The sequence below is a fragment of the Macrobrachium nipponense genome, chromosome 1 (genome assembly GCF_015104395.2).
Source record: "Macrobrachium nipponense isolate FS-2020 chromosome 1, ASM1510439v2, whole genome shotgun sequence".
Classification (NCBI taxonomy): domain Eukaryota; kingdom Metazoa; phylum Arthropoda; class Malacostraca; order Decapoda; family Palaemonidae; genus Macrobrachium; species Macrobrachium nipponense.
The window spans coordinates 181103304-181128341 of record NC_087200.1 but is presented as its reverse complement, the minus strand read 5'-3'; the positions used below and the strand labels follow the sequence as shown (position 1 = coordinate 181128341).

General features: G+C 33.5%; 1 protein-coding gene across 1 annotated transcript in view; it reads left to right on the top strand.

Moving 5' to 3' along the window:
- The first annotated feature begins 1194 nt into the window (after window positions 1-1194).
- Window positions 1195-25038, top strand: part of LOC135219017 (uncharacterized) — a 51677-nt gene continuing 27833 nt past the window's right edge. Inside the window, exons 1-9 of the mRNA XM_064255453.1 lie at window positions 1195-1502; window positions 12685-12809; window positions 16135-16430; window positions 16761-16841; window positions 17544-17600; window positions 19306-19411; window positions 20663-20835; window positions 21209-21331; window positions 21937-22149. Coding sequence (XP_064111523.1) covers window positions 12743-12809; window positions 16135-16430; window positions 16761-16841; window positions 17544-17600; window positions 19306-19411; window positions 20663-20835; window positions 21209-21331; window positions 21937-22149 — 1116 coding nt within the window. The 5' untranslated portion in view covers window positions 1195-1502; window positions 12685-12742. The remainder of the gene's footprint in view (window positions 1503-12684; window positions 12810-16134; window positions 16431-16760; window positions 16842-17543; window positions 17601-19305; window positions 19412-20662; window positions 20836-21208; window positions 21332-21936; window positions 22150-25038) is intronic.

Sequence of the window (25038 nt, the reverse complement as noted above, 5' to 3'; positions counted from 1 at the left end):
TTAACCTGCATTGAATTTCGTTTGAATTAATAATAATACTGATTTAGTGGCATTAGTCTTTAAATGAAAATAATGAGAAGTTTTCATTATATATACAATTGTCTTTTATATAATCCAATAATAATAATAATAATAATAATAATAATAATAATAATAATACTGAATTAGTTGTAGTAGTATGAAAATAATGATAAGTTTTCATTATGTACACAATTGTATTTTATATTTGATAATTATCCACACATACACACACACACACACACACACACACACATATATATATATATTATATATATATATATATATATATATATATATATATATATTTATATTTATTCATACATTTATATATCGGCGATAAAAAAAATATATATATATATCTATATATATATTATATATATATATATATATATATATATATATATATACACCAGTTTATATATTCAGATATGGAAAGAAGTAAGTACATAACGAAGCAGAATAAATATTTGAGAATTTGCGTCGACTATTCGTGGTATTTCTAGGTCGTATATTTTTTTCAGATTCAGGATATGAAAAGCGTTTTATGACTTACGAGTTAATAGCTATAAAAGCGTTCACATTCATATGCATAGGAACATCTGAATGAGAGAGAGAGAGAGAAGAGAGAGAGAGTCTCTAATAAAAAAATTGTGGAGCTGATCTGGTTTCTATACCGATGGATCTCTGAAGGAAATATAAAGACTATTATTTCTGTTATGTCGACAGTGTGAATAATAAAACAAATAAATCGTTTCAAAATCAGCAAAAAAATTTAAAAATTATTTTCATTTGAGTCATAACTCTCTTGGCCACATTTCAGCTCTATATATATACTTGCACCTCGCCATATCCACTTTGTTGACACTTCTTCCTCTTCACTTGTTTTTCTTTTTTCATGGTTTATTTAACTTTTTTGATGTACGTTGCCAGAGAGCGACGCGCCCAATCCACGGACTGGTCTACGGTAGGTAACCCTGAGAGCTGAATCTAGCCGGTACCGGTCCCATGTGTCCCTACCCCCAACCCACAGCTCTGCACCTGTGTGTGTGTGTGTGTGTGTGTGTAAGGCGAAGTATGGGGGAAGACTTTCTGGGGTGGGGGGGGATTGTGGGAGGCTGTTGGGCGGGGGGCGGGACCAGCAGGAGGCGGCGGCGGCTTTTTCGATTGCTTTGCAGTCGATGACGGCGGCCCCATTCGGACACTTCGGTCAGTGTTCGTTTGCTGCCCACCGAGACAGATCGGGGAGAAAAATAGCCGAGTGCGCCCTAGTGCTATAAAAGGGGGGAGAAAAAAGTATTCAAAACGTTGTTGGCAGTATATAAACACTGGCCACTGCTGCTGCTGTTAGCAGTGTGACAACGCTCTCCGACTGTTTCTGTTTATGACTGTCTACTAGGAGCCAAGCTTGGGCTCGCCTCTCTCTCTCTCTCGAAGCACGAGGTGGTTGACACTGGTTGTGGTGTGGCTTTTGGTGTCTTTCGGTGAGTGTCTCTGTCTGTCTGTCTGTCTGTCTGTCTATCTGTCTTTCCAATTCGTGTCCCTTTTACTTGATTTATGATAACCTGATGTTTCGTTTATCTGCACTATTAGTTTTACTGATGTTGTATTGTACTAGTAGTTATTTTCATTTATATAATTTTTTCATTTATATATTTTATTACTATTATCTCTGCTTATTTACTCTTATTTTGTTTCCTTTGTAAAAAAATAATTAGTTATGTAGTTAATGGCCGTTAGTTAGTAATCAGTTTATTTTTATGGGCTCGATGATTTATAAAATTACACTAAGCAAAACTAAGGAACTCGGTTATTACGTACATGGTTATTTGGGAACATATTTATCAGTGCGAGATCTTTTGAAATGTTTTTGTCAACAAATATATCAATGCGAAGGTTGCTTATAAAAATCAGTAAAACTCTCGACAATATAGATGCAACCCCACTGAAAATTAGCCGCTTAAAAGATAGATCGTTACGAGAGGTCTTTTTACTACATTTTAAACTAAAGATCTGAATATGTCCAGGCCCAGGACAGCCTGCGACAATAAACTTTCGCCAATAAAACAGGCTCTTAAAGCGCCTAGACCTAGTTTTTTGAAATACCTTGTCTCGTCGAGCGCCTTTATGAATCGGTCAGTTCATCCAAAGTTCATCGAGACACCTGCGTCTAGACCTAGTACTGCGTCGAACGCCACGTCTCGCTTCATGCATCTTATCTGCAGTTACTGAATGACTCACCTGGTCGTGGAATGCACCTAGTCGAGTTACTACGGACTTCTTGTCTCGGTTCAAACACCTTATCTGCCCAGTTACCGAATGAATCATTTGATTATGAAAGACGCATGGAATTACGGCTTCGAACACCTTGCCTCGGTTCAACCACCCTACTAGAGCTACTGTTCGAATACCTCGTCCATGAATCTCGGAATACTGAAGTACTGAATGAATCCATCCATGAATGATTAAGCTGTAAAATCGCTGTCCCTTCAATGAAATCAAAGCGTAACTCACTCGTATAAACCATTCGCTTCGCTCGTTATTGTGAAAAATTTACGATAGGGCTTCGAATTCATGCACAGAATGATGTAAAATGCGTGGTTTCAAGTCATCCGAGTTATTAGTTAGCAAATCTTTCAGCAATTTAATTACAGCGCAGTTTAGCAACGATATATTTTCTTCTAGACATTTCAGTAAACTTGTGAAATGATAGATAACATTACTGAGTTATAGTCTTACAACCCCTAAAATAGGAAACTGTAGTTGTCTAATAATAACAATAATGATAATAGGTCTAGCGAGGATGCCTTTCTTACTGGTCTGTGAAAAAAGACATTAAGAAATCTCTATTTTTTCTCTTTTATTTAAAATAATACATTTTAAAGTTCATTTTTCAATTCAATACATATACAATATATGTAATTTATGTACAAAATCAACACATATATATCCATATTATTTTTGTTTTTATAGATCAATACACTTAAATTTAAAAAAAAAATTTATTAGGCCGAGTATGCAGACTCGTAAAAACCAAGCCAGTATTCTAAAATTGTCACGCTTGAGGACCTTGATTCAACTGCTTCTAGAGATTACCAGTTTCCGAGTCGATTATGAGGGTTGAGGGGCGGTGTGAGTTTGGGGGGAGGGGGGGGGGGGGGTGTGAGATCGAGAAAGGTGGAAACCAGTTTTCCCCAAGGGTTTTTCTCGTACGCTGTATCACGAAAGGCTTCTTTTGATTTCAGTTTTTATCAGCTTTTATTCCTTGGTTACAAAGAATAAAAATGACCGTTGGAATCCGATATAACTTTTACTTAATTCCTGATTCATTCTGCCTTGAGGAGGAAATTCGTGTTTTCTGTTGTCCATTCTAATTTTATTTAAAGCAAAAACTTACATGTGATCATACCAAAATCTATTGAAGGAAAAGCTATTTTATATTTCATCCTTGTAGGGTCCTCTAGACGCAGGCGTTCGGTTGCTTAATTCAGACAAGGATTTAACTAATGTTTAACAATTCGATGCCGCCTGTCCAAAGACTTATTATTGGAATTTACATAAACTGTTCCCATATTTTTAAGTGTGTATATGATGCATTGTTCTTCGCAAACATAAATTGGAGGTTAACAAATACAAGGAAATGGAATTGTGCATCGTCCGTATTTGTCTTTTTATAAAACGCACAAATACACACACACACACACACGCACACACACACACACATTACGGTGAAGGGCATTTGGCGGTTATCAGAGAAATCCACACGAGTACTTCCGATAGCAAAACTTAATTTTAGCTGTCCCCTGAGAAGTTATATCTGGAATTTCTTCTTTATACCGGACACTAGGCTCGATAACGAGCTAGATAAGGGTCGCCGGGCGAAGATCAGCTGTCTCTCGTTGAAAAATGGTGAGACAGAGCTTCTCGGGTGAGACTAATGTCAAGCATGTCACTACGTTAACCGCCAAACGCCCTTCAGGTGATCAGTCTAGCAGTAGTAGTACTATGTTACATACTGTAATGTATATATATATATATATATATATATGTTACAATCAACCGATATTCAAAGCATTACGTCAAGTTTAGCGATGGTCCAAAGGTCTTACTAAGTGATAGTGCGCATACATCTGGTACCATCAGAAAAAATGGAGAGGTATTTGTAAAATAAATGAATACTAGGTTAGACGCTCCCTTTACATGGCGTCCTTCATTTGAATATTTCCTGAATTTGAAAATAAAAAATGGATGATGTTAAGTACTATGGAATTTATTTTACTCTCTCTCTCTCTCTCTCTCTCTCTCTCTCTCCTCCTCTCTTCTCAATTCAGATTTATATAATTTTTTTACATATACATACTTAGGTTTGTATATGCGCTGTACTTATAGTGTATGGATATATTTTCCAGGAATCCATGGTTTTATAACAATGAATGAACATACAATTCACGATGCCAACTAGGATATATATATATATATAGATATATACTAATATATTATACATAAATATATATATATATATATATACATATATATATATAGGTATATATATAATCATATATATATATAAAATATGATATATATATATTATATATCATTATCGCCTTAAACGCTGTGCAGAGCAAGGTGCTTAGTCAACTAATCATATTTTTCCTGTGCTTTAACTTCTACAAATCTCCACTTTAAGCCAACGTTGCGTCTCATAATTCTCGCCCGGGTGGGATGCGCTCCCAACTCTCATGGCTGACACTGTCATACCATATACCATTTTCACTCTGAGTGGCTGGCAGAAGTACATGCTTGAACCATTTTAAACTCTTTCAGCTTTATGTATAAACTATATATATCTATATATATCTATATATATATATATATATATATTATATATATATATATATATATGTGTGTGTGTGTGTGTGTGTGTGTGTGTGTGTGTGTGTGTGTATGTATACATATATATATATATCATATATATATATATATATTATATATATATATATATATATATATATATATATATATATATTATATTATATTTATATATATATATATATATACGTATATATATATGAGAGAGAGAGAGTGGGGTAATGAGAAGTTCTTTGTGTTATTGCTGCTTGTGCTAAACAGTTTGAGCAAGTTTTCCTCAACTGTTCGGAAGATTTTAGACTGAAAAACATTTCGTGGTTTCACCGGCTTCTCAAATTCCGTCAACAATCTCTATAATTCTCATTATATTGAAGCAAATTGTTGCTCCTTACGCCTAATGTGGGTCCACTGCTCTTCGTAGTATACTTGTATATTGCATATTTTCTTCCAGACACTAACATTGCGATCAACTCCCAAATCAGAGAATGTCAAACAACACAATAAAGTGCTCGTTATCTTCCTACTACGAAAAAAAGAGCGAGAAAAATAAGATAATCTAGGACCACACGCATGTGCAAATGAAACTTCCGTTTACGAAAATCCAAGCACAACAATAGAACGAACGAATGCACGTCACCGGTCAATTTACGAGGGAAGGGGAAAAAATAGTCTAAGGGTAACTAAACGAGAGCTAAAATACCACTGGGATGAAAATGCACAAAAACTTGAGTGGAGTGGTGGAGTAAAGTTACTCGCAGACGAAGAAGAAGAATAAAAAAACTGGCGTAACTACAGTCTTTAGGAGTTCAAGCAAAGAGTGACTATATAACAAGGCCGCCTAGGCACTTTCATCTTTTGACGCCGAATCCAGACCTGCGTTTCCTGAAAAATTGGAAACTTAACCTTGGGATTTTAAGGACCGGGCTAAACTTTGGGCTACGACGAGTTTTTAGTAATTTAAGCACCTTAAAAAAAAAAAGCAGATTAGTTGTGCTGGCTCCCCTTACTACCTCACGAATAGGTCTAGGAGTTAGTTGAGAACGAGACTGAAAGTGGAATCTCTCTCTCTCTCTCTCTCTGCTATGCTATAGGTCAAGCACGGAAAACTTGTAAACTCGTTCTTTGTTTAGGAAAACAAAAACAACATAGAAATCGGGGTCACGCTTTTGGGCGCTTCTGACTCATGCAGAACCCTAGACCTATATCGATGTGAAAGGGAACCTGATAAATGCTGAAATAAATGGATAATGGTTGATATCTGAAGACTGCAATTTACATAACGGTTAAGGATCTTTTGATTTTTATCTGTCAGTTCTCCGGCCAAAGACGTTTTTGCTATTCTTTGGTAAATGTTGCTATGGAGGCTAACATTTGAATTCATAGTCTCCTACACATACGCACATCAATATTTGGCAGTTAGGTTGTTTTCCTGTGGAACCACATTATTTCGTGTCGGTGTGAGTTGCGCGCGCGCGTGTGTGTGTACCCATATTTGTTCACGGGTGTCTATGTATCTTTGCAGTAACCATAATATCTCAACTTCTACAGAAGTTTTGGATACGTTTGTTACCCAAGCCTTTACCCTAACGTCATATATAAACGAAGACAACTTTCGCTTTTCAAGAAATATCGATCATAATTGGATCTGAATAGACTTATGAAATATCTGGAGAAATATGTGAGACTTTGCCGTTAGCAATCTTTAAAAGCTCCAAAGTCTCCACAGGTTTGGCAACCTGTTGTAAAGTCAAGTCTTCCTGAGATGGAGGGAGTAAAAGTGGGTGACAGACAATCGGAAATTTACCTGCGAGGAATAAAAACATTAGAATTTACAGAATTGCATAAATTATTTCATATATTTAGTGTCTAAGCTACCGGTAATCATAGAAAACGGCAATATAGGTCTAAAGGTTGCAGAGGAAAAACCACAGGAAAATAAAATGGGCATATACAGACAACCGGAAATTTACCTGCGAAGAACAAAAACATTAGATTTTAAAGAATTATATCAATGAGTTTATATAGTTAGTGCCTATATGATCGATATTCATAGAAAACGAACATATAGGTCTAAAGATTACAGAGGAAAAAGCACAGGAAACCAGAAGTGGTTACATAGGTCTAAAGGTTTCCTGATTTAACGAGCACAGGAACAGGTAACATTTCAATAACAGGTAAAAGGACAAAATTACATCCGTTATAATGCCTCAAAGAAAGAGGTTATCCAGTCCAGATGTTGACCTCGGCAACAACGGCGCAAAATTGGTGGTCCTCAGAATGTTCGAAGGAGAAGAGTAGCCATTACTAAGATAAAACCAGTTTACGGCATCAGAAAAAAAAAAGGCTCCTGTCAATTGAGGAACACGAAATGCACTTCCTAGTTTTATAAGTATCGATACATGTAATGGATCTGTTATTACAAATGTCTTTTAATATCTAATTTGCTCCACCTCGGAACCAATATATTTTCATATATGTTAACTGAAGGGAAAATTTTTTTTAAGTCGACAATAAATTCGTCGGCTCATGGGCGCGAACCATCGAACCAAAAATTCAGGACGACAGTGAAGCGCTCTAAACCACTCAGCTATCACGAGAGGTATGAAAGTTAATAAGCCGACGAATTTACTATCGACTAAAAAGTTTCCCTTCGGTTAACATATATGAAAATATATTAATTCCGAGGTAGAGCGAATTAGATATTAAAGGACATTTGTAGCTTAATGCGTATATATGAATCACGGTAATGTGATATGACTCATGTATATATTATATAATATATATATATATATATATATATATATATATATATATATAATATGCATTTTTGTATTTACATTTATCAATATATATATATATATATATATATATATATATATATATATATATATATATATATTTATATATATATATATATGCTTGTGTGTGCGTGTCTATTCAACAACGTTATCTCCTATACCCAAGACATCAAGTTATATAAAGAGCTAGAAAATAATACATTACGGCCACGGAGAAAATGAGAAAACTGTAAATATGTGAGAAAGGAAATACAATGAGTTACCCATTTGAAACTTAAAGGTAATGCGTGTATATAATTAGGGATTATATAAGAAAATGAGGGAGAGAGACAGAATAATGCAGAGGTATCAAGACAAATACCCTGTGTTAGTATTAAAGTCACTACAAATTCTTTATTAAGTTAACAACCGCTTTGCTCTCTCTCTCTCTCTCTCTCTCTCTCTCTCTCTCTCTCTCTCCCTTTGTAGAATAATAATTATTCTCAAAACACAGGTACTTATGACTATAATTTTAAACAGGTAGAAGTTATTAGTTCTTAAACGAAAACATAGTTAAATGCACCACGTTATTACCCAGTTATTTCTGTGAATAAGGAATTTTTTTTAAATGGGAATTGATTCTGTAACTTTAATCTAATATTTTTTAAAATAAGAATTAATTCTGCAACTCTATTATAATATTTTCTTTGATGGGAATTAATTTGTAACTTGAATCTAATATTTTTAATGAGAATTAATTCTGCAACTCTATTATAAATATTTCTTTGATGGGAATTAATTCTGTAAATTGCTCTAATATTTTTTTAAATGAGAATTATTCTGCAACTCTAATAAAATATTTTCTGTAACTTAATTCAAACATTTTTAAATGGGGAATTAATTCTGCAGCTTAATCTAATGTTTTTTTAAACGGAAATTAATTCTACAATTTAATCTAATTTTTTTTTAATGGAGATCAATTCTTTAACTTTCATATAATATTTTTTTTTCTAAACGAGAATTGATTCTGCAACGTTAATCTAATATTTCTTTAGATGGAAATTAATTTGTAATTTAATCTAATATTTTTTTATGTGGAGATTAGTTCTTCAACCTAAATCTAATATTTCTTTAAATGGAAATTAATTTTGTAATTTAATCTAATATTTTTTAAATGGAGATTAATTCTTCAACTTTGATATAATACATTTTAAAATGGGAATTAATTCTACAATTTAATACAATATTTTTCAATGGAAATTAATTCTGCATCCTTAATCTAATATTGTCTTAATTAAAATTAAATTCATCTTTAAACCAGTACCGATTGTTGGCCTAAGTTCAGAGCAGTGATTAGGCGTATCTCTTTCAATGGCGTAAATTAACACTAAAATTTCACTCTATCTATACGATTGCTAATCGTTCTATCTCATAGACTTCAAGTGATTTTATTTTATATTATTATTATTATTATTATTATTATTATTATTATTATTATTATTATTCATTTATTTTTTTTATGGTGAACTATCAGGTACATAAACTCAAACGCAATTTTTATTGACGCATTTTAACATTCACGAGAATCACTCGCTATGATCATATCTTTAGTTGAAACCCCGTAGGGTGGTAGTGCCGTCAGTGCACCTCATGCGGTGCACTGTAGGCATTACTTAAGGTTAGTCGCAGCGTGCCTTCCGCCCCTAGCTGCAACCCCTTTCGTTCCTTTTACTTTACCTCCTCTCATATTCTCTATCTTCCATCTTACTGTCCACCCTCTCCTAACAATTGATTCATAGCGCAACTGCTTTGATGTTTTCCTCCTGTTACATCTTTCAAACATTTTACTGTCAATTTCCGTTTCAGCGCTGAATGACCTCATAGGTCCCAGTGCTTGGCCTTTGGTCTAAATTGTATATTCAAATGTGTCTACCATTATTTTTTTTTTTAGATTGTTAAAGATCGGTTTTTTAACCATCAATATAGCCAGGCTTCTTATATAAGCCCAAACATATTCAGAGAATGTTTCAGTTTTTAATATAGCCTCTATTCGATAGAACGCATTCGCTTATATTGTTTTAGAGTAAAAAAAAAAAACGCTTATATTAGCCAAAGGTTCAAAACGCACTACGCAGATATTCCCAATTATGTTGTCAAATTGGAGCACACTTTCAGTATTTCGCTATACTTCGCATTTTCAAGTCTGTCCTCAAAGTCAGCATTCTTTTAAAAAGAGAGAGAGAGAGAGAGAGAGAGAGAGAGAGAGAGAGAGAGAGAGAGAGAGAGAGAGAGAGAGAGAGGAACGAAATCTGGGTATACAGAACCGTAGACTTTCTCAAATTTCATCATATCCTACTTTCGCTGCTAAATTAAATTCACTCAACACTTCAAAGTGGAAGCAACGTATAAGGTTCAGTACATTCAGCAAATAAATTCTTAATATTTCTATGCTTTAATGATAACCCCATATTTGCTAGCAATTGCAGTGAACGTAATAGAAAGTATAAGAACTTTCAGTATACTTATTAGGCTAGTGTGTTTTCCTTCCAGGTTAGAGATAATTGCACCCTCTTCTTCTTCTTCTTCTTCTTCTTCTTCTTCTTTAGGCAACGTTTCGTCCTTAAACCCAGAAGGACATCGTCGGGCAGGTGTTGTGGGACTAAAGATTATTATTATTATTATTATTATTATTATTATTATTATTATTATTATTATTATTATTTTATTGTTATTATTATTTTATTATTTTATTATATATTATTTATTATATTATGATTATTATTATTATTATTGGATTATTATTATTATTATTATTATTATTATTAGTTAGTTTTATTATTGGAGAAGGCAAATTCACAGTTATGTAAATGTACATATATTTAAATTTAAATTTAAAAACAGCAAGGATAGCTTTCGGGAACCGTTCCCCTTATTGATAAGGGGAACCATACAGATTCCCTGAAAGCTATCCTTGCTGTTTTAAATTTTAAATTTAAATATATGTACATTTACATAACTGTGGATTTGCTTCTCCATTTGAAGACGCTTGCTACTATGAGGATTTTTTAATTTATTATTATTATTATTATTATTATTATTATTATTATTATTATTATTATTATTATTATTATTATTCAGATGAACACTATTCATAAGGAACAAGCCCACCACAAGCTTCCAAAGAATATTATGGTGTTCATTTTTGGAAAAAAGTGACAGAAGGTAACAGGAAATACGGAAAGAAGGGATCAGTTATTAAAAAACGAGAAAAAATAGATGAACAAATCAATAAATTCATAAGGAAACGCTTAAAGCACACCTTCACTTGAAGAATATGCCAAAATATGCCGCTAATTAATTGGTGAAAACTCAAAAGGCAGGCTGCTAACGACTCTAAATCACTTGTAAGCATCATTATACTTGTCTTACAAATCCCCAGTAAATTGATGATGTGATTTCAAAAGCAATTTCTACTCACCCGGACGCTAATGATTATGATGAATGTGTACATTCTACCGACCTTTCGGATACTGCGATAAGCTCTTGCAGAGCGATTCGGTGCATGACTGGATGATTCTCGCTCTCTATCCATCTATCTCTGTATCTTGACTTTCTCTCTCTCTCTCTCTCTCTCTCTCTCTCTCTCTCTCTCTCTCTCATCAGATATATGTACACTTTGAGGGCGAAAATTATCTCTCTCGCTCTCTCTCTATCTCTTCATCTGTTCTCACAGAATATGTACACTTTGAGGGCGAAAATTATCTCTCTCGCTCTCTCTCATATCATGCATACTTTCTGAAAGAGCGAATTCTCTCTCTCTCTCTCTCTCTCTCTCTCTCTCTCTCTCAAGCAGGATAAAACGTGGAATATATATATATATATATATATATATATATATATATATATATATATATATATATATATTCATATATATGTGTAAATACACACACACACACACACACATATATATATATACATGTAATATATACACATAAGCATTACAAAGAAAGAATCTTCTCTTCAAACAATCAAATCCACTCACCAATATCCAGCATCGAGATTTATAAAACCAATCAAATCTAGATGACAGACCACTTGGCTACCGTGTAATCTTGAGCCAATAAATTTTCCTCGTGCATAATTCAACAAGCAAAAAAAAAAAATTTTTTTTAATTTATCTAAGCGATGAGGCACGTTATATATCTTCGAGTACAGCCTCCCGCCTCTCAGGGAACACAAAGTCTTAGTTATTGAAATTAGATTTTTTTTTTCTCTCGTGTTGGTCGTTTGAGATCAAATACCTCATCAGTTGCATGAAATTGAGTAATTTGTCGACTACTTTGATGTTGAATTCCCAAGAGCTTAAATAAATGTTTTAAATGGACTTATACTGATAAATTTACATCACTCTCTCTCCCTTCCCTCGTCTCTCTCTCTCTCTCTCTCTCTCTCTCTCTCTCTCTCTCTATATATATATATATATATATATATATATATATATATTTATATATATATATATATATATATGAATATGCATACATCGTAGCCACTGCAAACATAACTGTCTGCAATTATGACTGTTTGGAATTGATGTTCGTCTCATTGCAATCTAAACATTACGATGAAGATATATTATATTTTTAAACTGTCTCCGTTTATCGGAGGCATTGAAGGTCTGTTCTGGATGATAAGACAGAATAACTGTTATTTTTTTTTCCTTTTAATTTAAAGTTGAAGGTGAACCGCTGTGATAATGAAAAATCATGATCATTCACCAAAAATTAACATAACAGCGAGTATGTTCCTGCAACGCATATGTGACATTTTCCACAGTGAAGTTTGACTTCATAGATGCCACTCAGTGAATTATCATCTATATTAATATGAAAAAAAAAACTATTCTTTTTCGTATTAAATACGATAAAGATACGTATAAAATATAAATACTTCAACACTACGATTCACATCCAAAGAGCCTGACTGATGTATTTCATACATAAATCTTTCTCTGCCGTTTCAGATCCGGTCGCGAGATTGGAGATCAACCCTAACTGGCAACTGTCCAGACGACCACCGCGATGGGCGCCGGCGAAACTCAGCAGCATCAAGCTGTCAAACCCGCTCCAGCAGCCGACAAGGAGAAAGGTTAGTCTAGTCTTTCTTCTGACAAATGACGACCGGGAATGAAAGCACCAAATTAGCTGTTCGCTCTCCTTTTGTTTTTGTTTTTATTTTTTATTTTTCATTGAACTTTCCATGCCTAACTCTCTCCCTCTCTCTCTGCTCTCAGTTTGTAATGGTACTACGATTCTTTGTTCGGTTTTATGATACTATTTTGCATGTGAAATTGCATTATATGCACCACAAGCATTGCTGTCTCTCTCTCTCTCTCTGTATGTTATGTTACTACAATTCTAGTGAAATATCATGCATGTGTGAGATATTTTTTATTACGTTCACCACGGGCGGTTCCCGCCCCTCTCTCTCTCTCTCTCTCTCTCTCTCTCTCTCTCTCTCTCTCTCTCTTTGTTATGGTACTACGATTCTTTGTTTGATTTTATGAAACTATTTTGCATACTCTCTCTCTCTCTCTCTCTCTCTCTCATAACACAGTGTTATGGTATTACGGTTCTTCATTTGGTTAAATTAACATATCTTGCATGTGTAAGATCTTTTGTATCAGATACACCATAAGCCTTTTGAAATTTTTACGAATTCCATAGATTAAACAATTAACTCTTGAAATGAATCAGAAAATAGAATAACTCTTGAAATGAATCAGAAAATAGAATAACGCAATTAGAAGCCTTTCTGTGAACTGAATCTAACGGGAAAACGAGTCTAACAGAGCTTTGGCACTAGTAGGGGGAGAGCGATAGACCTATAAAAACCTTAGTAAAGTTATATCAGAGTTTTTACAGTCCTTCTCATGGATTTAATGCAAGACTTTAGGGACGTTTACCATTCCCAAGATCTCTAGAAAAAAGGCACCGTTATTTTATCGCCCTTTTGAAATCGATCGTCGCTAATGATAAGGTTCGTTGCACGAGTTACATGTAATCGACTACAGTTGGAAACAGATATTCTTTTATCTTGTCTTCTCGTGTGCGTAAGGGCATACACACATACATAGTATGTTTATATAGATATATAGAATGTACATATATAAATGTATCTATATATTATATATACATCTCATTTTCAAACTCAAAATAGGAGGACTAATGTAGGCATGTGTCTAGCATGGCACTAAAACATTTATCTATCTGCTGATACATAGCGCATGAGTATTTGTGTATGCCTTACATATACACACACTCTTTTCATTTGTCTCCTCAGCACCAGAAAAACTGACCTAAACCCCTGTTTTTTTCTCGAGCCAGTTCAGTACCTCACGCAAGCAGGGTGACAGCCATTAGAAACAGAAGAAAGTCGGCAAAACCGCTGACTTTATCAAGATGGCCGTGAGAGGCGAAAGGTGACTGGGCATCAGTTCAGTTGCTTTGATAAGAACTGGGCAGTCATGACCCCCTACAGTCCGAAATCAGTGGTCAAGCACTGCTGGTGCGGATCAAGTTGGCGGCGATGGTGACCTGAAAAAAATGACCAGCGCCCATCGTACGACTGAATGCACAGATGCACGCAGCACAAGCGCTTGCTAGGCCTATATTTGGTGTAGCTAGGAATTACACAGTTTTTCTCCAGTTGGGTGAAGGATTAACTTGTCAATTCAACCCAGCTCTCTCTCTCTCTCTCTCTCTCTCTCTCTCTCTCTCTCTCTCTCAAAATGGCTCCATAACAATCGACTCACAATCTCATTATAAAATTCGTTACTTAGAACAATTGAGTTGTACTTATTTAAGTGTGAAGTTGAACACATTACCACAGACGCTCCAATGAATATACATGTAAATTTAAGTATATTGAGCTATGAAAAAGGAAAAGATATTGACTACATATTTGTTGATTTTGTACATAAATTACACATATTGTATATGTATTGAATTGTAAAATGATCTTTAAATGTATTTGAAGAAAACATGAAAATAGGAGAGCTGAACGAAATTCAGAACTAACCTCTGCCCTTAAAACCAACGTGATGTTGAAACGGCAGAGAATTTTTTTTCATAATCACTCATTTAGTTTTATTAAATGGATTAAAGTAAATAATATATGATTGTTGCAAGACTTTAAGCAGTCACCTAAAGATGCTGAACTACATACAAGTGTCTGAAATTGATCGATTACTAACGACATGGCGTCTTAACTCCCACCATACCTGATGTCGACAAAACTAATTGAATAAATAATTTTCCAAACTGAGTTGATCATAGAATTTAGGCCAAGCGCTGGGACCTATGAGGTCATCCAGCGCTGAAACGGAAATTGACAGTAGGAAACCTCAAAGCAGTTGCAATATGAATAAAGTGTTCGTAGAGGGTAGAAAGTAAGGTATAGGAAAGAGAAAGTGAAAGGAGGCACAGTAAAAGGAAGTAATGACGGCACTATCGTTCTACGGGGGTTCCTAACAGTTACCTACAAGCTTTAGCGGTCATTTCTTGAGTATTTAGCAAACTTCCACTCTTCGTATAGACTTACTGAAATAAACATGGGGAATGTAAACACTGAATATGTGTTTTTTCTACTGTACTTGTAATATAATGTATTTTCTTGCGAGAGTGATTTCTTGTCATAGAAGTAAACAATCTACTAAAACCAGTTTTACAATGTGCCCTGTTCGACTCGAAGTAAATCACGTAACCTTTGTCTGTTTGTTTGTTTGTGGTGTTTTTACGTTGCTTGGAACCAGTGGTTTATTCAGCAACGGGACCAACGGCTTTACGTGACTTCCGAACCACACCGAGAGTGAACTTCTATCACCAGAAATACACATCTCTCAACCCTCAATGGAATGCCCGAGAATCGAACTCGCGGCCACTGAGGTGGCAGGTCAAGACCATACCGATCTCGCCACTGAGGCGCTGTAACCTTCGTCTGTGACCTTGACCTAGATTCCACGAACGCTTGGTACTCTCACTCCGGTTTGAAATGTCCAAATGTGGACCGGGTTTTTGTGGCCCGTGTGGTTCATCCAGACTAAAGAGGAGAGAGAGAGAGAGAGAGACGGTGAGCTATCCGACATAAAAAGAAAGAAAAAATAAATAGCCATTTCAAACAAAATGTATTTCTTTGTCGTTCTAGTTTTTCTTTGGTGCTATACCTGTTCAGATTTGATCAACGCAGCTTAGCCTAATTCACATCAGGTTTCGAGAGAACGCTCCTGATTGAATGATTTAACCAGCAGTTCGATCAGAGAAGTGGAAATACTTCCACGCAACTCAGCCTAAGTCCCACTATCGTTCGAGGAAAAGCTTATGATCAATCATAACCAACAGTTTGCTTAAAGAACTGGAAATACGTCTAAAAAAAAAAACTGCTGTAACCTCACACCGCCATTCTTTCCCCTCAGACTACGAAGCGAAGCTGAACCGGAGCTTGAGATGGGGTCTGGTCTTCTGCACCGGAAACCTGGTCTACGGATACTCCATGATCATCCCCCACCTCCCTCCCGATGCCCGCCAAAACGACTGGCTCCTAATGAAGTCTCCCCTCCCGACGTATATCGCCAGCTTCCTGTACGTCATCGGCGTCACTTGGCTAGGACCTAGGCTCATGAAGAACAGGGAGCCCTTCTCCAACCTCAGGCTCGTCATGGTGCTGTACAATGTGATCCAGGTGATCTACTCGGCCTACCTGGTGTGGGAGGTGAGTTTTTATCAATATATTTCAAGACTTTCGGGTTTTATTCATGATTTTTGGTTTCTCGTAGCTCTTAGAAACGTCTTTTCATTTTTTCCTTCTGGTCTGAGCGAGTCAAGTTTGACTCTGGTAAAAGAAAATGAAATCGGTTTTAACTGCCTTAGTCTTAGACCTAATACTTTGTCTTAGTTTTATAACCTTATTTTAAATCTTATGTCTTGTCTGAGTTTATACCAGAACTCAATCCCTTCAAGTTGTCACAGCTGAAAAATCCTACTGGTCTCGTAGATCATTATAAAATCCTTCTAGTCTCATAGGTCTAAAATCTTTCCGCAGATCGGAATGGGAGGATGGTTCAACTCGTATTCGTATACGTGTCAGGGCTGCGACTTCTCTGACAATCCACAGGCTGTCAGGGTAAGAGACTGAAGCGTTTGAGTGTGCTTTTTTCATTTCATTATCGATATGCGTATTATCAGATTAATATATATATATATAATATATATATATATATATATATATATCATACATATATATCTTTTATTATGAAAAATACAAATTTCTCTACATTATTTACATAGTACTTATCATAAATACAGAAGAATAAAATTTAAAAAATAAAGTACATTGTTAAATATACCTATGTTGCAAAAATGATATTGCGTGTAATCTGTATTTTATAAAAATTCTCAGTAATTCAAATTTCCTTTAAAAACTAACATCATATCCCAGTCATTGTTAAAGATGTCTATATATGCATATATATCTATATATACATATATGAATATATATATATATATATATATATATATATATATATATATATATATATATATATATATATGCGTGTGTACTTATTTTTTATATTATATAACAATTGATGTGTTATGGTTAACCATTTAAATTTTAAGGAATAAAAAATTTTAGTATGTGTACATTAACTCAATTAATCTCGTGAAAATACACAAAATTCGTGAAATCAAGTATCAATATTTAGCTCCAGTACCTTCACAGTAAAGAAACTTCTTCACCAATGAAGGCAAAAAAAAAAAAAGAAAATGAATAGATTAATAAATAGATAAATAAAAACTAGCATAAACTAAATTTCTTTTCCCAAAGATGCTGCATGGTTTTTACTGGTACTACTTCTCCAAATTCGTCGACTTCATGGATACGGTCTGTATTGAACTTACCTCTGTCACGTTTTGTCATATCATTCTCTTATCACCTTATCATTTTCACCATCGTCATAATCCACTCGCGTGCTTTCATGGAAGTTAAGGGAGTTTTCCGTTGTCTGCAGAGCCGCAGTTATAAGTACTTGTGATTGATAAGTATCTTATTTCCACATGTTCGATGTCTTGTGGTTGATAAGTATCTCATATATTAAGATGATAGATTATCACGGTAGTGTCAGCCTGACTGTTTTGTTAGTAGATTTTTCTTATTGTAGATTAAACATCGTAGTGTTATCTCTCATTAAATTGTTATTTTCCAAATTAATCGTATTGTTTAGTCAGCTCCAAAACTAGGCCTATTCTGATCTGTCTAATAAGTAAATTTTTTCATTTATAGCAAACATCGTAGACTTTTCTCTCATTACATCATGTAGGATTTTCTGTATTTTTCAGTTTAATACTATTTCAATTCATAGCGTGGAGTTAGCTTCATGCTAGGCCTATTCTGATCTGAATAATAAGTAAGATTTTATTGATCACAGACTAAACCATCATAGTATTATCTCTCATTAAATCGTTTAGATAATTAATTATTTTCCAAATTAGTATTATTTTAGTTCGTATCGTTTAGTGAGCTCCAAACTAGGCCTATTCTGTACTAAATCAGCATTATTTTCCAAATTAGTATAATTTTAGCAGGTATTGTTTAGTCAGCTCCAAAACTAGGCCTATTCTGTCCTAAATCAGCATTATTTTCCAAGCTGGTATTATCTTACTTCGTATTGTTTAGTCAGCTCCAAAACTAGGCCTATTCTGTCCTAAATCAGCATTATTTTCCAAGCTGGTATCGTACTTCGTATTGTTTAGTCAGCGACAAAACTAGGTCTATTATGCCCTAAATCATAATTATTTTCCAAATTAGTATTATTTCTAGTTCGTATTGTTTAGTCAGCTCCAAACTAGGCCTAATCTTGTGAGATAGGGGAGTTTAGCTTAAACCTGATTATTAAAATTTAGAAAACTGCCAACTCACAAAGGTCATGATTCATAATGATGAGACATTTGACTTCCTTTGAATATAATATAAGAGACCATAAATTTTATATTATAAAAATGGTTAATCATATTTTTTTCTGGAAATGATAGACAATTATCTTATGGGTGTGGCTTGCTTCTAAAGAAATTGATTTTATATCTGAAAATTCCATCAAAATTGTATTTATAAATTTAACTTTAAGACTTTTTGTTTCTTGATACAAAAAAAAAAAAAAAACAGATAATTCAATAACAGCTCAATTTTTATATCATTTTAAAATTATATGGATTTGAATGTTAATTTAATATGCATTTAAAGTTATTCTACAATGAAATTAAATATATCCCTTAAAAATGAATTAATATGACACACCTGAGAAAATGGAGTGATAACAATTAAATAATATTATAATATATATATATATATATATATATATATTATATATATATAATACATATATATATATATATATATATATATATATATATATATATATAAATAATATATATATATTATACGTATATATATTATACCAGTCCTAAAGTCCCAGTACCATTACAAGTATTTATTGCTTGTAATGGTACTGGGACTTTATGGACACCCTGTATATATAATACCTTTTAAATTCCTTCACTCACGAAAATATGTTGACCTGACTGCCTTACAGATCTTCATGGTCCTTCACAAGAAGTATGACCAAGTTTCCGTCCTTCACGTGAGCCACCATGCCCTCATGCCCGTCAGCATGTGGTTCGGAGTACGCTTCCAGCCAGGTACGGGGTATCTCTCTCTCTCTCTCTCTCTCTGGATATAAGTTTATATATCATGGCCTCTTTGGTTGGAATGCATTCAGTTTTAGTCAGTTATTCTTTCTCTCTTTCGCTTTCTCTGGATATTTCTTTATTTATCGTTGTCTCTTCGTTTACGCGTCATTCACCCTTAGTGTTTTACTCTCTCTCTCTCTCTCTCTCTCTCTCTCTCTCTCTCTCTCTCTCTCTCTCCTATAATTACATAGCAATCCCTCTTTCTTTTGAAGTCATTTACCTTTATTTTTTCTCTCTCTCTCTCATCGCATGATTATTATGTCATGACCTCTTGGGTTTAAAAACTTATTTACTCCTGGTCAATTTCTCTCTCTCTCTCTCTCTCTCTCTCTCTCTCTCTCTCTCTCTCTCTCTCTCTCTTGGTCAATATTAGTGCCATCATTCCATTACGATATCCGTAGAGAAACCAGAATGTCTTGTTCTCAGTCAAATCAAAAATACTAAACTACGATTAATTATCATAAATATTAACCCTCAGTCAGTATAAAGGTAAATCTGTTTATTATTTATCCCATAGTGGGGTAGTTCCATCAGTGATTCTAAGCTTAAAATCAATAAATAAACAGATAAATTCAGTTACTATTTAACCCTTACTTTCTATAAACTTAAAATCAATAAATAAACAAATAAATCAATTTACTATTTAACCCTTACTTCCTGTAAACCTAAAATCAATAAATAAACAAATAAATTAAGTTCCTATTTAACCTTTGTATTCTGTAAACTGAAAATCAATCAGTAAACAGATAAATTCGGTTAATATTTAACCCTTACTTTCTTTAAACTTAAAATCAATAAATAAACAGATAAATTAAGTTACTATTTAACCCTCACTTTCTATAAACTTAAAATCAATAAATAAACAGATAAATCAGTTAATATTTAACCCTTACATTCTTTAAACTTAAAATCAATAAATAAACAGATAAATTCAGTTACTGTTTAACCCTCATTTTCTATAAACTTAAAATCAATAAATAAACAGATAAATTCAGTTAATATTTAACCCTTACATTCTATAAACTGAAAATCAATAAATAAACAGATAAATTCAGTTAATATTTAACCCTATTATTCAATAAGCTGAAAATCAATAAATAAACAGATAAATTCAGTTTATATTTAACCCTTGTATTCAATAAACCGAAAATCAGTAGATAAACAGTTAAATGCATTTATGACCTTAACGTCACATTTCAGGTGGTCACAACACCCTCATGGGTCTGCTGAATTCTATCGTCCACACCGCCATGTACGCCTACTACTGCCTGGCAGCCATGGGACCCAAGGTCCGACCATACCTCTGGTGGAAGAAGTATTTGACTTCCATGCAAATTCTCCAGTTCACCATCGTCATCCTTCACGCATCCCAGGTACTGTGGTGTGGATATGTCTTAACTGTTATTATGGATACATTACTAATACTGTTGCTTCTTCTGTTATTATTATTATTATTATTATTATTATTCTCTCCTGTCAATTGCTTCAACATTATTCTCAGTGCTGAAAGACCTCATAGGTCTTTGGCTTAAATCTGATATTCTAATCCAGTTTATCCCTTTTTCTGTCATGATTTTCTTCCGTCGATATAAGTATTCAGGATTTGAACCCTATTCATATGGAACAAGCCCACCAAAGGGGCTATTTATCAAGCTTCCAAAAAATTTGGTATTATTATTATTATTATTATTATTATTATTATTATTATTATTATTCTTTAACCCTCCGTTGTTCCTTCACCAACAGCTAGCCTTCATCGAGTGCAGCGCCGTACCTCCACGCATGACCCAATGGGTAGCCGTCAACGCCCTGATGTTCTTCATCCTCTTCGCCGACTTCTACACCAAGTCCTACAAGAAGAAGCCCCAGGTAGGGATGAAAGATCAGTAGTTCGTCCGGGGTCAAAGAATAGCTTTTAAATTGTTAGGATCGTTGTATAATTTGAAATGAAAAGAAAGGCCTCAAATTGTCTTATCAGCCATCAAGACCAGTATCAGAAAAAAAGGAAAGTTCTTAGATTTTACTCTTTAATATTTAATCATCTGAACATCACGAAATAGCTTTGCAAGTAACGGCCATTATATTTTTTTATTGCATTGAAGAATTTCTCTTTATTGTCTATTATTTAATCGTGTAATGTTATTTATGATATAATATAAACAATAACGATTCAAAAATTTTCATTTTATCATTTAATCATAAAATATTATTATTTTATTTTTCTGTGTTCTTATGTGTATTTTATCACAGATTTTACTATTGATATTTAACCATCCAAACGATACCAATTACCAAGAAATTAATGATCAATATTTTAGAATTTATTCAAGATTTCCTTTTTAATATTTGATCAGAACACATTATTATTTTGGTGGGTCGTTTGTTTAGTTTATATTAAAGATTTTCCTTGTAAGAGTTAACCATAAAACAGCGTCAACTTACCTTCAATGAACCACTTTCTCAACCCACCCCAGGATAACGGCGTCACCACCCAGGTCATCAAGAGCTTCAGCAACGGCTTCAGCAACGGCATCGCCACCACCAGCAGCAACACCCAGCTGCTGCCGGCGGACATCCCCAAGGGCGTCTCCCGCAGGAGGGGCGTGCCCAACGGCGTAGCCGACACCACTTACAAGACCATCGAGCTGTGCGAGAAGATGGCTTTCAAAACGCAGCGAGGCGCCATTTAAAAGGTGGCTCACTCGTTTCCTCCTCCTCCTCCTGAAGGTGGTGTGATCGATCTGACGAAGGAGATGATCGGGAACTCATCTTTCGTTTTTTTTTCTTTATTATGCATTGTGCATTGTACTTCTAGAGTCATTTCAGATTTATGCGTTGTGTGTGTGTGTGTGTGTGTGTGTATTTGTGAGTGTTTGGGAGTGTATGCTCACTCGAGAGAGAGAGAGAGAGAGAGAGAGAGAGAGAGAGACCCATGAGTGATTCGTAGCGACTGTATAGGATAAGAAGATATATAAATACACACTACATTTTCGTGGATGTGTCTCTGTAAATAGAATACAATGAAACCAAATAAAACAAATTGATAGTAAACGTGAAAGCGTTGCCCAGACTCTCTCCATTTATATATAATATATATATATATATATATATATATATATATATATATATATATATATATATATATATATATATATATATATATATATATAGTATGGTATATGTATATATATATATTATATATATATATATATATAATATATATATGTATATTATATAACTATTATATTATATATATATATATATATATATGTATTATTATTTAATATATATATATATATTATATATATAATAATATATATATATATATATATATATATACTATATAGTATAAAACATAGGCTGCTCTAAACGCAGGGAAACACACTCGTCTTCAGATATACCATTAGATAAATGTAAACACAATCCTGCGTTAACCATAAACAAAGCATTGTTTATGAAGTTCCTAACATTTTTTTTTTTTGTGGTCTATAAAACACTTATTACAGTGTATCTATGTTCATGTATATTGTACAAAGATCCTTTAAAGTATTTTTTTTCAACGATAACTTCACTGCTGTTAGATAGTTTTGTGTTTCTCTGTAAGATAGTTCAGTAAATTCTTAGTTATTTCACAGACGTACGATAGCAGAAATGATACTAATTTTTTTTTTCTGAACTTCTCGGAGACTAATTTTGTCCTCGAATTTATACAAAAGTACATTCTATACCCAGACTTGTGATATACATTAAACCAACTTAGAGATATATGCAACTTTAGGTTAGACATTTTTCATTTGAACGTTCAGCAGAAGAAAATACGGCACTTTGATTATATGCGTACAAGAAAGAAACCTTTGAAAGCATTCTTTCTTACGTATGTTTTATAATTATCATTTCATTTCCCTCTCACGAAAATCACTGCTATCCTCATCTTTTTGTACTTCATCATCATTATATTTTGTTTTGCTACCTCCCTTTTTATTTCATTCCCCGTCCCCCCCTTTTTTTATATAGACCATTAGACGAGTGACGGACCTGATTTCGTTACGAAGTTGTTAATATTTTTTTTTTTTGAACCACTACCATTTTTCTCTGTTGCCTACAATGGAATAAACGCTCGAACGGTAAAATTGTTTATTTTTCCTTAGATTTTGTTTAGATTTACGATAAGAATAATCGTATTGATGGTTAAATATGGAGGAACGTTGTAAGATAAGGAGGTGATTTTATACAAAAAGTATTGAAGATATTTTTATACAGTCCGAAGGAGAAACCATTGTACTTTTGGATCAATAACGAATTATCTCATCTACATAAATTACCTAGATAGTTAAGTTAGAGTGCATGTTGTATATATATATATATATATATATATATATATATATATATATATATATATATATATATATACAAGCGCCTCAGCGGCGTGGTTGGTATGGTATTAGTGTCCCACCTCGGTGGTCGCGGGTTCGTTTCTCGGCCATCCCATTGAGGAGTGAGAGATGTGTATTTCTGGTGATAGAAGTTCACTCTCGACCGTGGTTCGGAAGTCACGTAAAGCCGTTGGTCCCGTTGCTGAATAACCACTGGTTCCATTCAACGTAAAAGCACCATACATATTATATATATATATATATATATATATATATATATATATATATATATATATATATATATATATATATATATATATATAAAGAACCATCGCTCAGTAAATCAGGGACACTTCAGTGACATGATGTATCGTATATAATGCTTCGTCATGATGATGTGTGCATTCTTTGACAAAAAAAAAAATCAAATAAAAAACAGAAACTGAGGATCCTAAGGAATTTCTCATCTATTTACGATCATTTTATCTCCAGTCTTCAGAGGGCGCTAGATGGATGTATTTTGATTAAAGTAAAATGATTTTTGAAAAGATATTATATTATATACGCTGGTTGCTTTACAACCGAATTTAGATTTAATACTTTCATAGCGTTTCCAAAATATACCATTGAAGAAAGTATATAATAATAATAATAAAAAAGGAGGTAATGATAATAATTTCCATTATTATTATTATTATTATTATTATTATTATTATTATTATTATTATTATTATTATATTATTATTATTATTATTATTATTATTATTATTATACAGAAATTGAACCCCTATTCAAATCGAACAAGCCTACGGATGGCATTGACTTGAAATTTAAGCTTCTAAATAATAATAATAATAATAATAATAATGATAATAAACATTTGCATGTTTTTTAATCATCATAAACCCCCAAAAGTAAATTTCCTTATGACGACAATTTTCTGGTTAAAATCAAATGAAAAAAATATATAGCTACCTTATCAATCACAAATTAAGTCTATAATACTGAAATATCAAGGCTAAAAAAACATGAATAAAACTATGTTAACCGAAAGCAAACAAACTAAAGCAGACAAGCATCTGTCACAAACTCTCACCATTAATCTTCTTTTATTACTGGAACTAATCACTATTAAGTTTTTTCTCAATTCATCGCACTATTTCCTGCTCGTCTGTTGAATCCCTTTTCGAAGGCCACGAATCG